General features: G+C 42.9%; 1 protein-coding gene across 4 annotated transcripts in view; it reads right to left on the minus strand.

Moving 5' to 3' along the window:
• LOC131081216 (SAM and SH3 domain-containing protein 1-like) overlaps nucleotides 1-15,633 on the minus strand; it is a 525,757-nt gene that overhangs the window by 116,310 nt on the left and 393,814 nt on the right. The window contains exon 1 of one of the 4 annotated variants that reach the window (XM_058020164.1): nucleotides 585-680. The exons of the other annotated variants lie outside the window; for them this stretch is intronic. Within the exon in view, the coding sequence (XP_057876147.1) occupies nucleotides 585-680 (96 nt within the window). Of the gene's footprint in view, nucleotides 1-584; nucleotides 681-15,633 lie in introns of those variants that run through there. 4 annotated transcript variants of the gene reach the window in all.

Raw genomic sequence — 15,633 nt, forward strand, 5'->3', positions numbered from 1 at the left:
CTACCGGCAGTAAGGGCTCCAAAGCCGGCGCCGGCGAGTGCCGGGGGCGCTGCGGGCCGGCCGGCCGTGCCCGGGACCCCGGGGCAGCGCCCCCTCCGCGGGGGCTTCACCCCGAAACGCGGGCGGGGGATGCAAAGGCTGCAGCGACACCGCCTTAGCCCCAGCTGCCCCGTATCGGCGGCACGCCGGGCCGGCGGGGGACAATGCGCCCATTGATCCGGCTGCAGCAGCGCTCCCGCCGGGGAGCGTCCCCGCCAGCGGGCAGCCCCTGCGCGGACCCGCTCCCTGCGCGGCCCTTCCGCCCCTTCCACCGCGACAGCCCAGAGAGCTCCTCCGGAACGGCGGTGTAGGCGGTCACCGACACAACCCGGGGCTTTGCCCATGTGCCCATGAAGTTACTTTTTCTGGGACGTACGCGCCCGCACACGGGCACGCTCCAACTCGGGCAAACTCCGCAGCAGGTGCCGGGAAGACCCGGCGAACGCCCCGCAGCATCTCCATCCCCCCCACCCCAAGCCCTCGTTCCGTGATGGGCTGCCCCCACGGCCGCCCCGGTCGCAGACCCCCGTCCTCACCACACTCACCAGGATGCCCATCACGTCCTCCCACAGCTGGGCGAACACCTCCGACGTGCCGCTGTCCGCCGGGGCGGCGGGGCCGTCCGCCCGCTCCCCCTCCATGCCCCGGCCCGGCCGTCGGATCAACGCCGGCTCCCCGCCGCCGCCGCGGCCGGCCCGCCCCGCCCCGCCATCCTCCCCCGCCCCGCTCCGCTCCGGCCCGCCCCGGGACACCGCGGGACGGCCCCGCCGCCGCCCCTCAAGTTTCGACCCAGCGACGGAGCGGCCGGCGGTGCCGCTGCGGCCCAAACCCCTCCTACGCCGCCCGCCCGGGGGCTCGCCCGGCGCATGTGGCCGCCCCAGGGCGGCAACAAAGGGCCCAGCGCCGCCCCGGCGGCTGCGCGCACCCCGAAAGTCCAGAGCGGCGTCGGGACACGCGTGGTCGCCGGCGCAGCTCCTGGTGTTGCCATCCTCGTTACCCCCGTGCCGGTGCCTCGCCTGACGGCCAAGTCAGCAGCGCTTTCTTAACACCGGGGAAAGACTCTCTGGGAAGAGGTGTCAGCCGCACGCGTCACACGGCGGCAGGGCAAGGGGCACCCTGTTAGCTCGGGTTCAGAGTTTGGGTACCGGGACCGCATCATTCTCCTGAGGAGCGGTGGTCTGCCACCTATCGCCCTTGGGGCGGGACTGTGAGAATGCTGCCGCCCCTACGTCTGTGCCTCATGCTCCCTGGTACCACTCCCAATTCCCCATTATACTCAAATTAAATAATTACTAACTACAGACAGCAGCAGTGATGCTCCTGCATTCTACTTGGGAAACTGCTAAGGGCCCACACACACGCACTTCTTGTGGAAGGCACATGAAATAACAGTGGCCAAACCCCTCTGCCTGTGAAGGGAAGGAGTGGCAGAGGTCAGCAGAATGACCTGAAGGCCTATCCACCACCTCACACCTCACTCCCAGCTTCTGCTGTGACCAGCAGCAAGGAAATCTTTTACTCTTAGTGCTCATTCCTAAGCTTTGAAATGTTTAGATGCTTCTTGAAAAGCTTCTGTTTCAAGCTGCCATTTATTGGAAGCACCTGTCTGCCCGAGGTGGCAGGGAAAGCAATGTATTTAATGGATACGCAGCTGTCACATGCTGGCCAAGCATTTTGAGGGCTCACAAAGCTGAGCAGCCAGTGAATCCTCCAATGTCCCTCCTGCCCTGCTTACTGCCAGGCTGTATGTTACATGCCCTGCACCACCGAAACACAACTCAGAGCCTGCCCTAGAACCTGTGCTCCCCTCCAGGCTCTCTGTTCAGCCCGGGTGTCCCCTGGCACCAGGCTCCCCTCAGTCCATTCACCAGCCCTACAGCTGACAAGGCTCCCAGTGAGGGCACAGCACTGGTGGCCTAGGAGGGCTGGAGCAACACATGATACCATTTGCTGTCAGAGCTAAAAATAGTATCTGGAGAATGAATAAAGGAAAGTGTGGTTATTGCACTCATCTTCTCTCAATGTTCTCAACAATGCTTTTTCTGTCCTCAAAGCTAAGATTTAGTTTGTAGACTAGCACTGGAGAGGAAAGCTGGCCAAAACACTTCCTTTCTCATCAACTGCCACACAAAGAAGGGGACAAGACTTTTCTAATCACTTTGTTACTGCAGCTTTTGCTGGAGTGGTTGACAGCAGAAATTGAACAGAGAAAAGGAGGTGGGGAGCAGAGGCAGAAAAACTAAAATAAAATTATGCTGAGAGAAAGTGGTAAAGAAAACACTGATGACTGACCCTCCTTTAGGATGCTCATGTAGGATACACCCTGTGTAATCCACCTTATTGACTAGTAATGAGAAATAATGAAAGACCCAAACCAGGTATAAAATCTCTTCTAATTGGCCTTTAAATTGTATACAGCTATAAGCCTATGAAGTACGAGACTAAAGGCGTGTCAGTGAAGTCTCTCAGTGTTCTGAGATGGCTTGCATAACTCAAAACTGGTTTAATTACTCAGAAGTAATTTACTGACTGACCCTCTGAAATTCATGTTGAACCACTTACAGTAATAATGTCAATCTACTTTAAAATATCTGAACAAAGCTCACTTGATCTCAGGATTTAAGTATTCTGGGTTCATCATGCACACTATCTTGAGTACTTTGTCTTTTTTATAGACAGAGGCATATTAAGAAAAACAAACCAACAACTCTGCAGCACACAGCCTAACTCCCCTCACTGTTGTGTCTTGGGCAGCAACAGATGAAGATCAAATAGGTGCCAGGGGCAGTACTCCCACTTGCCTGGCTCCTCCCTGCGACCGAGGTCATTGCTTCTGTGCAACAAGGACTACATCACTTACAGAGGCAGGCCCTGAACAGCCACACTTTTCAGCCTTGCAGTACAGGTAACAGAAGCTAGATTGTGAATTGTGGTGGTCCCAGAGCTGCTTCCCGAGCCACTATGTCATCCCTTCTATGGAGGCAGAGCTTTCATCAGAGAAGCATGATGCACGGCTGTGGCAGTCTTCCCCTCAGCCTTTAATTTGAGACACAGAGCCTTTGATTACAAGAAAGTGAGATAAGGAAGGAAAGATCTTGCAAAATCACATGACTCCAGGCAGAGTTGCTTTAAAAGCAAATGGACACAAGAGAATCAAAACAAATCCAAGGCAGTTTACAATAGCTACCACCTTCTATGGTCTTGCAAATTATAGTATTTATGCATTTTCAGACATTCACAACATGCCATTTTCACAAGACATTAAATGAATATAACATGCTAAAATTATTCTGTGCTCTTCTCTCGAGTAGAATCACCCCCTCCTTCTAGACAGGACAGGGTTCTTCTATTTTAATGAAGGCAAAGTCCTGCAGAACTAAATCCCAGGAGTATTTTACAAAAATCAGCTGCAACAAGAGTATAGGAGTTTTAGAAAAAGCAGGAAATCAGATCTTCAAAGGGTTTTGAAGCCCAGCTATGAGCGCAGTATTTTGTGTTACAACTGTTACTACGAAATAAATTATTGGAAATTTGGCACGTTAGAATACAGTTTTTGTTTGCAGTTTTTATCTGTAGTTGCCTAGATGATAACTCCAGCATCTACAAAAGACTACTCTCTAAAACCATCTTGTGCTGGACCTCTCTACAGCTATTGGAAAAAATAAATCTTATAAATTTTCTGAGATGTTTATGACATTTCACAAGAGGTCTGACCAGGTGTGTTTCAGAAATCTTGAAAAAATGGTCACTGTGCACCTTCAGAGCAGCACTGAGCAGCAATCCTGATGTGATTCCCCTGTGTGGTGCTGCCACAAAGTGACTATGAAGCTCCCTGTGGCTGTTCTGCAAATCTCTGAAGAGGAGATGGAAACAATTGACACATATGTGGTCAGTCTAGTCCTGCTGAGTTATGGCAGATGCACTGTGCATAGGAGCCTGTCTTCCTATCACTCCATCAGCTACACGTGGGTGTCAAGTTAATATGAGTTACCCACATGTACAAGCCAGGCAGGATTAACCAACTTGGAGAGCACTGCTCTGTATTCCAGAGAGATGGACTTTCTTCCAGAGGAATACTCCTAGCTCCAGGTTAAGGTGGTCATAGAGAAGCTCATCTTTCTCCTTTTTTTACTGAGGGTTTAGGGAGATGGCTCTCACTAGGACAAATTCGTTCTCTGTGAAAAGCACGAACCTCAAACACAAACCTCTGAGTCATTAAGGCAATAGATGACAAACTTTCTGTTCCAGAGGTGTGTGCCATCTCACCCCAATGTCACATAAATGTTTCAACAAAGCATTTAATAGGGAAAAACTGAAATATGCATCAAAATAAACTAGAAAAGCCAACATGCACTATCACAACTGTTGTCATCTGCATCAAAGGCATTTAATCCAGGAAATCAACAACCTTGAGCACTTTTAAATCAATCAATTTTAAACTATATGCAAGGTTGCCTCAGAAAGGGGATTATGCTCCACAGAGTAAATGGACACCAAACTTCATGAGCTCCTGATAAATGACCTGAGGGAAATGGCTTCCTGCTCAGAGACCTGGCAATTAACTCTGCATGCATGAACAAAACACATGAGGTTTCTCAACATCACTAACAACACCCTGCCCAGTAGATCAAGTCCAAATTGGAACATCAAAGCCTCAGAGAAATAAATAAGCAAGCCATTGTATGCAGAGAGGCTGCAGGGAAAGGGAGAAATAAAAATTCCAGCTAGCTCCTGCAGGTGACCTGCCAAAGCCCTAAAACTCTTAACACAAGCACATGACAATGGAACACCTATTACCAGTGATTGCATCTCCTTTCAGCTCTCTCCCTCTTCCTGCTCAGTGGAGGTCATCAAATTGAAACACGCAAAGTTTCACATCACAGTCTTTGACTGGAAATGCAGCTCTTAGTGGTTGTAGGGTTCATCCCATCAACTTATCAAGATCCATCTCAAGACAATTTTATCTCATTGTCCTTGCTACATTTTTTTTTTCAAAGTCCTTCTAAAATATAATTTCTTTTATCTCTCCCATTCAGTTCTTCTTTAAGAACTGTTTAAGTAGTATTACTACTTCTGGTAGCATAGTCCTTTGGAGTAGGGATCACCTGTATCAGCCAAAGGGGCCAGCAGCTGCTCCCCAACAGAAAGCAGACATGCCAGCAGCTGCTTCAAAAACTGCTGTCTGCTGTGGGATAGAATGAGGACCCCCACACCTGACCCATCAGTTGATCTGACAAACAGGCTATCACTGTCCCAGACCCTCCCAGAATGTACATGCATAAACTACAGAGAATAGAAGATCCATCCTGCATCCATGATCCATCCATGTATATTCCAAAAGGGTCATATTTCAGCAGTCAGACATCTATAGAAAATAAAATGTTCCTGATTTTAGAAGTGATACAGACAGTACTTATCCAGTGGCTTTAAAATGGATGGTATTTAGATCACATACTATATACTGTATGGTCAGAAATCATTATTTATTCTTTTAGAGGTTTAGCTGTCAGCTCCCAGTCTCACTGCCAGCCTCATGACCAGAGTAGCACATCCCAGTGAGAGTGGCACACTAATATGCCCAACAGAAACCAGATGGAGTTAAATCTGTTTAATTCTATCAGTAGAAAGCAGTTAGGAACAACAAATTGCTTTATTCTGACAGAAGTCTGAACTCTGCACACTACACCAAATCTATCATTCCCCTAGATATCAGTATTCTACTAGATTAAAAACATAGAAGGTGGAAGAGACATATGCCCAGTGGAATTATTCCTGTAGTCTTAATATTTTGGGCTAGCACCACACTCAGTAGACACAGAAGTACTGTGAAGGTTGTCAGGCTTCATTTAAAATACAGTAGCTGTCATTTACATGAAAAATCATATAAGGAAAAGAAATCTAAACACAGCAAGCATCACAACCCTTCTGGGAGGATATCTTTTGACTCATAAGGAGAAAGGAAAGGTTGACTTCCTTCCCTTCCTGCTCCACAGAGGCCTCTCATATCCTGCCTAGTTCCCCTGCCAGTCATGGAGCACAGCATCACATTTCTTGACTGCAAGGTGGTAGCACTAGCTCAGCCAATGGAGGGGCTCTGGGAGCTGGAGCATGACTGCTGAGGAGCACATATCCCAAGGGAAATCACGGCCACAATCCTGCTTAGGGGCACATCAAGCTACTCCAGAAGTGCCTGCAGATCAGGACTCCAACTGCTTCCCACAATGTCAGGCGCTGTCTGGAGATTATCCAGAAATTACTAAGACTCTTTTTCTTTGTGTTACTTCTGACTTCTCCACCTAAACTCAGCATCCCCTCTTCTCCACCTGCACAGCAAAACCAGTCTTGATGTGTTGTTTTTTCTTGTCAGCATTGAAATAGTTAGCATTCACTTTTTCCTTAGCTTTCTGCAGCACTTTTTACAAAATGTTTTCTAAACCTTTATTATTTTCTCAGAAAAGAATTCAGCATCCTTTGAGATACCTAGGGGTAATCTCTGCACTGTCATTCGCAGGAGGTTGCTCTATGGATTGAATTATTTTCATAAGCAGCTGCTAGAAGGGATGCATACAAATTTTTTTGTAAGAGACTTACAAAGGCCATAGAGACAGAAGTATTAGGCTCAGTGTCCTTTGGCTGCTCTTCTCCCAGATAATTTTAGAACTGTGGAAGTAAAAAAAGTGAAAAGCTAGCCTCAAAACTGGGAGTAGAACATCAGTCTGTCCTTTTTCCAAGTGTGGTGTCCTTTGATTCCTTTGTTGAAACGCCTAGTAAATTACTAATGAAAAGGAGTCGGATGATCTCATCCTAAAGCACACATAAAAGCAGCATAAGGTACAACTCAGTAGTGTGTGGTAACTGTGTATTTCAGAGATGCTCAGTGCTGATGTAAGTATCACTCCAAGTTAGCTGCAGTAAGATGAGAAGAGCATCAACAGAGATGACCAATCTCACAGAGTGACACCTATATTACTGCTCACTTTGTGACCAGCACAAATTTTTAAGATAAAAATGTATGTACCTCAGAGATTATGCTTATTGCATCTCCCTTTGCAAGGAAAATGAACGTTTTTAAAAGCAATACTTCCTGGAAAAAGAAACCCAGGAGCTTTCAATAATTTAAGTTTCATTAATTGTATCTTTGCAAAAGCAACCAAGCAAGAAATGCAAACGCAGATCTTTAAATAAAAATGTTACCTGCCTGTTATAGAGAAAACTTTGTGGAGTTGCCCTTAACAAAATATTATTACAACAAAGTACATGTGACCCAAACAAGTCAACTATAGACAGTTGGGAGAAAACAAAAGATGAAGAATTGCTTAGCTTCTCATTCAGAAAAGATCACATCCATCCAAAAGCTACCTCCTCCACACTTCACCTAACACCCATTCCTCAATTTACCTATTAAATAGTGCCATAAAACACAGCAGAATAAAAACTGTTCCTCAAATGATTCTCTGAAAGTTAATACTCTCCCCTCCTCTCACCTCCATCTGAACCAGCAGAAAACAGACCCTACCAAAGCCTGACTTTCAGTCCCACAAGGATTCAGAACTGAGCTTAGGCTTTGCACTTTTAAAGCCTATGTTGTAAGTCACATAAATATATTAGCAGCAAAGGAGTAAGTGGGCCTAGTTAATGCAGAATCTGACCAAAGAAACCTGCCTGATGCCCTCAGGCACAGGTTTCTAGATGTGTTTTCTGATGATCTAGGCACAGGTGACCAGATGTGATCATCTGATGTTTGCTTGCATATCATGTATCATCAGCCTGAGGTCAATTCTCCCCACTGCAGCCACTGGATAACAATGTAGTGGCTTCAACCTCTTCTTTCAGATCAGTTTCTGTTGGGGTAATTCCTGCTCCATCACCAGAGCTTCTCCTCTTGCTTCCATCCCCAGAAACAGCTCTCATCAGCTCTCTTCCTTCGCTTGCCAAACAGCACTCCTTTCCTTTTAAATGCTTTCTGCCCATTTTCCAAAGCACCACATCTGACTAAAACAGGGGTCTCCTCCCCACATCAGAGCTGCACCCCTGACCGACCTGTGTGCCATGCAGCAAGCCCAGATATGTACATAAAGAGAGTCTGTGGAAAAACAAATGGCAGTTGACCAGCAAGCAGAACAGCAGTTGTGTTGCAATTTCTATTGTAATTATTAGTGTTCAAAAATCACAGATGTCAGGGACCTGAATACTACACTTGCATTTAAATATAATGAAATTTTAAAAGTAAGACTTTTGGAGTGCTTCAGCTTCAATTGTCTAAGTCATTAGGGTGCATTTAGGTCTTCATCTTTATTCTTTTATTGAAAAATAAAACCCAGAATTTACATCTCTGTTACTTAAAAAAAAAGCAGCAAATTGAAATTTTTACATCACTGGCTGCAGGTGCCAGGATGTTAAATAAATCAGCAAGCCAGTGATGAAATCTGGAGCATTCACAAGACTGAAAATGTAGTCAAGATGATAAGTACTCATTTCAGCTGTGGCTGTAAACACAGGCATGAGCTTGATTCAGAGTCTGTGCTCCTCTAGAGAAGCTTTATTCTTCACTGCCCAGCAAGCTGTACCATCAATCACTCTGGACTCTCTCAAATCAGAGTTTCAAATTGACGTGGCAAAATATAATAAAACCTGCTTTGCACTCTCTAATGAGAGTTATGAAAGAAATGGAGAATCATATCCAATCTGTAGATTTCACTTTTCCTATATTGTTAATAGCATGTTTCACTTCATAACTTCATAAAACTTCATTCAATCCTAGAGAAAAGAGAGAAAGAGCTTTATACAAGCAGACCCACACTGCACTTTGTGTCCATAAATTCATTGAAGGGGCACAAGACACTTATTACTTCTACAACACAGTGAGGAGGGGGAGTAATTCCAAGGAGCAGCTGCTTCCAGTTAGGGTAGCTCAGCTGGAAAGGAGAGGTGCCTGTCAAAGTAATTAAAATGAGAAGAAGCCATCTATCTGAGACTTCAGCTTTTAAGCACTGGCCAACCCCCTCCCAAAATGTAATTATAAAAAAAAAAAAAAAAAAAAAAAAAAAAAAAAAAAAAAAGAAAGACAAGTGAAAACAGGCTTAAGCATTGCTGAAAACATACCTCCAAGCTATTCTCTCAATAAATATTTTGGGAAGTTCACGAACAGAAAGATTATTGTGACTGTGGTGGTGTGAGTGGGAGGAATTTACCCTCCACAACTCAACCAACTGCATCAATGATGATAAAACAGCCCTTGAGGGCAGTGAGCTTACTGCACTGGCTCCACATTGATGAAGTTTTACAAGAAATTTTTTTTTTGTTTAAATATATGTAGAGTAGGCTGGTAGCTCTAGTTCTCAGAAAAAAAAATTAATTTTCATTTGCAAGGATTTAATAATTAGGTAATTCTATTTTACAAGGCCAAATATGCTGCTTCAGTACAATGTGTATCCTGTAGCAACATATGACTAACAAAAAGCAATTGAGACTTGGGTTTTTGAAAATTACTAATACACTTGATCCCCCAAGTGCATCACGCGTTCCTTTTGACTTCTGTGGGAAGATGTTATTTGTGAGAATACATTTAAACAAACAACTGTTGCTTGGCTAGATGAAGGTTAAAGGGACTGGAAAAGATGCAGCAGTTATCTGAAAGCATGAAGGGTGTGTAAACACCAGGGGGAAAGCCAGATTGCAGAAGAAAGCTCAAGAGGGTGTAACTCAAGGCAATGAGGTAAATATGTGTTTTTAAGCCCTGAAATACCGGCTCATAAAACAATGACATTATTTGTGCATACAAACTGGTCAGTTTGGTCATTGTTATGTGTCACTGAGGACAGAATATGTGAGAGGGAATAAAAAGAAATGAAAAAAGTATCTATACCACTGAGGGGAATATAAGAGAGCAGTGGTAACCCTATGTCTTAGGGACAAGCCAAGTGACCTTATGGATACTCTGCATATTTGCTGTCCCTACTGCTGAAGAAGGAGCAGCAGGGATGGGTGGTGAGCACACAAGGCTTTGGGCTAGATACAATCCATGACTTAATTTCACATGACTCGCAGCTCCATGAATTATTTTGGGTGGTTTTAATGGATAATTCTAAGGGGTTTGCTATCTGAGCAATTGCCTAGAAGTCTGAAAAGCCTATGTGGCCCTTAGGTTTTCCATGGTAACACGAGGCATTTAGGGAATACATAAGTACACAGTAAGAAGACAATTTTCATTATTCACCAAATTTCAGGGGTGTATATAGAAATGTAAAACTCCCAGAGATAAAAATTATTATATTATTGTATATTATTATTTATTATATTTGTATATGTAAACTGCATGTGCAGACAGATCTAAGGAAAGATTGCTTTTAGGAGGTAAGGAATTTGTCTTTCTGACAGATCAAAAGGCATTCTTCAAGTGTTGTGATACCTTTTAACTCCTAACATTTTCCAAATACACACTAATAGATATGTAGTTCTTATGAATAGAAAGGAAATATAATTATCCTCTTGGATAGTTACTTAAATCAGTTTTCAGTGTACAAAACATGATTTAAACATATGCTTTCTATTGCCTGTACTTGCCTAGCTAGTGTTGGTCTGCAAACAGAAAATTATTCAAATGACCCCCAACATGCACAATATTATCCTAATCTGTAAATAGATTCCAGCAAGGGAGAAACAGGTTTTAAATATTTTAGCACCCATTTCCCAAAGGTGCTAGGGAATACATACGTACATACACACCAAAGTGTGTATGTATAGATGTAACAGAGGTTAAATAGCCAGATTATTTTATATGGATGCATGAAAAAGGACTATAAATACCTTCAGGTATGACAGAAAATTCAGGGCAGTGTCAAAGGGCTAAACACTATTAGAGTACTTAGTGAGTCTGGTGCTTTCAAATAAGCTTAACCTGCTCATTTTCATCCAAGAATGCCCAAGCTTGGCTTCAAGACACAAGGATTTTGGCAGTAATAATGACTGCTGTCTCCATCTCTTGTTCTCACTCCTGTGCCATGGTAATTATAAATGAGGGCTCATGAAGAAGAGAGTTCAAGAAGGCTAAGAGAGGGCAAGCACGAGGCTGGAAAAACACACAAACAAATTATATAATGTTTCTTTTTCTACCCTATTATCCTGTAAGAGTTTTAAACAGCCAAATGGATTTGACAAGAATTAATTTTGTCAAATCAATCTAATTTCCTACTTTGGAGGATAATTGGTAGTGGATAAGAAGTAGCAGCAGCTGGAATACATATTGAATTTAATAAGGTTTCTACCTTACACAACACAGCTGATACCATTATAAGGTGGTACACAACTGCTTGAAAGAAACACTTTCAGATATTAGTTTTCAGTGGTTGGCACCGAAAGGAAAAAATATATTGAGTGAGGTTTTTCAGGGATTTCTTCTTCAATATTTTAATTAACAGGTTGGCCAGTAGAATAGAGAATATACTCATTAAATTTACAGATGACAGACAGCTAGAGTGCTTGAAAATAGCTCCTGAAAGTGCATAAAAAAAAGTCATCTTGCTACAGAAGAGCAAGAGAGTACCCAGTACAGCCAGTAGGATACAGAACCACCTGCAAGACATAGCAATCTGAGCACTGCTCACCAAGCCCAAGCTGTCAGCTCGAGTTCTGGGTTATGTTTTGACCCAGTGTGCCCTAGATGTCAGGACTGACATGGACTAACGAGAGAAAATGTAAAAGACAACCACATAAATGAGATGCTTACACACAGAGATTGAAAGAATGAGGATGTTCTATCCAAGACAAAAGAAGACTGCCAGAGAATAGGATAATAATTTTCAAATATGTAAAACTTTTCCTTCACTAAGAAAAACAAACTTCTCTATCTATTTGGGATAGGGCAAGAATGAACAGGTTTAATTGCAGCTGGGGCAGTGTTCAGTTAAACACTAGAAAAAGCTTTCTAACTGCAAGGTTCATAAAAGTAATGGAATTGATTGCCTGGGGTCAGTGTGGTGCCTTCATCACTGTCTAACCTGTTCTTGAGAGCCTCCCAACATCCCATTATTTCAGTACAACAGATTCTGCTCTGGCGCTTGGAGCTGGCTACATAACCTTTTAAGATTTCTCCTTTTTTTTTTAATAAAAATTTTTTGTATTTTAATTCTTTAAACCAGACTACGAAGTCCTTTGCACAGCAGCCAGCACTTAATCCAAAGGAGTCCGAATGACACTCATGCCAAAAGGCCAAGATACAATGCCACAAGTTAGAATTAGAGTTTACAGGTATCAAGGATCCACAAAGGCCATTGAAATGCTTTGCATGACAGTGCCACAGAAACCACCATTGTCACCTGGAGAACTTTTATACAGGCCGTTTGTAAATACTAGCCTAATTCTCATTTTGCTCCTGAACTGAAGATCTATCCCAGAGCTTGCAACCACCTGGCCTGCTTTTAATATTAACATGTGCACAAGATGTTTGAGTGGCTGCGGCAGCATGTAACTGATATGACTGGGGATGGCAGTTGCCAGAGGGACAGGCTGCTGCACAAGGAAGCCAAGAATCTCAAACTCAATATGCTTCATAAGAGTAATTCTAAAAATTACAGCTGCTTGTGGGCAAGAGGTTTGTTTGTTCATTTATACTCCAACTGAAATGCATTAAATACTTGTTTAGATATTCCTATCCCTCTTGGTCATATCCAGTGCCAACCACTATTAATTACAGCTACCTTTCTGAAAGTGAAATCATCACCTGCTTTCTCCAAAGAGGCAATTGCTGGGAAAACATATGTCTCTTTCAGGATTTAAATGCTGGAAGCACATTGCAAGTGTGGTTTTCTTGTGTACACCAGACCTGCCAGGGAGTGTACAACCTTCAGGTGAGGTTACACTTGAAACAGTTACTACATGTTTTTTGTATGAGACATATATATGTGCAAGAACTGAGCAGGATGGTGGCATGTTAAGATTAGCAAAAATAATTGGGACATATTTTCTTCTCTGAGACCTTCTCACCCACCAGCCTTTTGGAAAGAAGACCTCCACCACTTCTGGAATCCCCAAACTGGACATTTGCAAAATCCCTCCTTTGGGAACCTGAAGTGGGAAGGAGGAATGGAGGGATGTGGGCATTCACACATCTCCAGAGGCAGCATTTCACAGACATGTTCGTGTTTTTATGCATACTTGATTATGCCTGTCATTATAGGATTTCACAGACAGTGCTGCTATTTCTATGAAAATACATGCACACAATAGCATCTGTGGCTATACCTAATACAATGCATGGTAGGCAAGTCAACAGCAAGTGACCAATCAGCCAAAATGGCAAATTCAGCACCAAGGAGGTATGAATTCCCAAGAGGATTCACAGGCCAGTTAGTGAGTTACTGCTCTCACTCTTCATCCAGCAGTGAGTTAAACAAGCTGCTCCTGAGGAAAAAAGGGCTGAAATTCCAAGACCCACGCTTTCCAAGGCAGGATGCATGGAGAGTGTAAGGTTCTGTCAATTAGATACAACAGTAAAATGGCATCCCATCTGCTCTACAAATGTCATAGAGCTCCATGGCACCTGTCTGGGAAACCCACCAAACACAAAAGAGTAAGAGTTTACCGCAGATTTAAATACTTATGTGAAACAAAGGCCTCTTTGTGCTAGAGCTTTCTGTAGCAAAACTACTTTAGAAAAGTTTGGAATTTTTTTTTCAGTAGTATTTTATATCAGAACATGAGAAAAAAGAAACACTTTCCACACTTTAGCCATACCACAAAAGTCAGAGTCAGTTTTTTTATAACTTTGAAGGTGCAAAAACTATAGCTGAAGACTCCACTGACAGGAAAACACTCCCTCCGCTCAAGTACAAATTTTGAAAGAATTAAGTTGACAACTTACACTTTATGCATCTCATTTCCCTTCCAGAAGGGTCTAAACACATTTGCAGTGAATCTAAGCTTGCATATTGCAAAAGGTACAGTGCCAATCAGAATTCACCCACTCATTTCTCTGGAAACAAGAGCAGTGCAAAGGAGCAGCAAGAAGTTTCCTTTCTCCTTCAATATCCAGGCAGGGTTCTCCCTCTGTTGCACTGAGAGACAGAAATCCCAGCACTCCCTTCCTGCAGCCTCTCAGCATCAGCCCTGTAGGCTTGCTTTAAAATGTCTGAAAACTAATGAAATTTGCACAAAACAGAAAGATAGTGTTGACACAGATACAAAGTTATTACCAAGGCTTGTGAAAAGAGCTTTTTTTCCCCCACCTTGGTATGACTATCTTCTCTGGTAAAATTGAACTCAATATAAAATCATCAGTGGTTGGACTTTATCATAGCTGAAAATTACCTTGCAGCTGTAAAAGGGAGTTCCCTCTTTTCAAAGCAATTTGCCCAAACTGCTATAATGCCAGCCACCCAGAAGTCAATATATTATAATTCTTGCACTCATTAGTGACAGTGTTACCAAAATTAGAGTTACCAAAGTCAGAGGAATGTATGAAGTAAAATGGGAGCTTTTGTCTACACATAAGGTTCTGAAAAGTCTAGAAATAAACAGTGCAGGAATAAATACAGAAGTCAGAAATCAGGAGTAGTGGGACCAGGTGTTGGAACCCTAGTTACTGAGAATTCCAGACTTTCTGTGTGGACAGGCACTGACCCCCAAGAGAAGACTGCAAATTTCTTGAGACAAATGTTTGCCCAAATGGATCTCCTATGTTGTTTGACTTTCTAAGATGTTTTGGTACCTCTACTATTACTTAATATGCATTGAGTGTTTATTACAGAAGCATCACCTAAAGAACAAGATCTGTCATACTGTACAAAACAATGTTTTCAGATTAAAAGCATTTTCACTCGACATCTGAGTCAGAAATAGAGGGTGAAGATGCACAAAGTTAAAGTTCTCTGCTATGAGAAACACAGCAAATAAGTAATTGAGCCAAAAAGGAAATCAGGGTCTTCCAAAGTTGTGGTCCAAGGCACTGCCAATGGGATCACACTATCTGTACTCCTTGTGCTGTACATAATCATGCACCAGTACAGGCTGCACATCACATGTTCCATGACTCTAGGAAAGCAAAGATATTTTAGGAAATGGTCTGTTTTGCTGTGAAACATTTATACAATGAGGTATAACAGAAATAAACCTGCTAAAAAAATTACAGAAACAAGAGGAGAAAATAAGCAGCTGAAAGGAGACACACTTGTACATGGGAAGGGTAAGTGCTCTGTAAGTCCTAAATCATGTAAAGACATGGAAGCACTTGCTGGAAAGTAGTAATTCTGTACTATGTAGTGCATGTACAAATGCAGAATTTCAGAAGAAACTGAAATATCAACTATTTTTGAAGTATTTTTGCAAGAAAACTCGATTAATGAGAACTAAAAGTATTATAGTTGGGAGAATTTTATCAGCACCATGATCATTGTGGAGGACAGCATAGCAACAGTTATATTTCAATTCTATTTTCCATGTAAAGCTATACTAATGACAATTATAGAAGAAGTGAATGTTACATCACAGGGACCAATGGTAATCATTTACTAACACTGTACTGAAGATGAATCATAGAGGATTTAGCTACAACTGCACTAACCCAAATTTATATGATACAGCAATATCTCTTCATTTCAA

This window comes from Melospiza georgiana, chromosome 3 (genome assembly GCF_028018845.1).
Source record: "Melospiza georgiana isolate bMelGeo1 chromosome 3, bMelGeo1.pri, whole genome shotgun sequence".
Taxonomy (NCBI): Eukaryota; Metazoa; Chordata; class Aves; order Passeriformes; family Passerellidae; genus Melospiza; species Melospiza georgiana.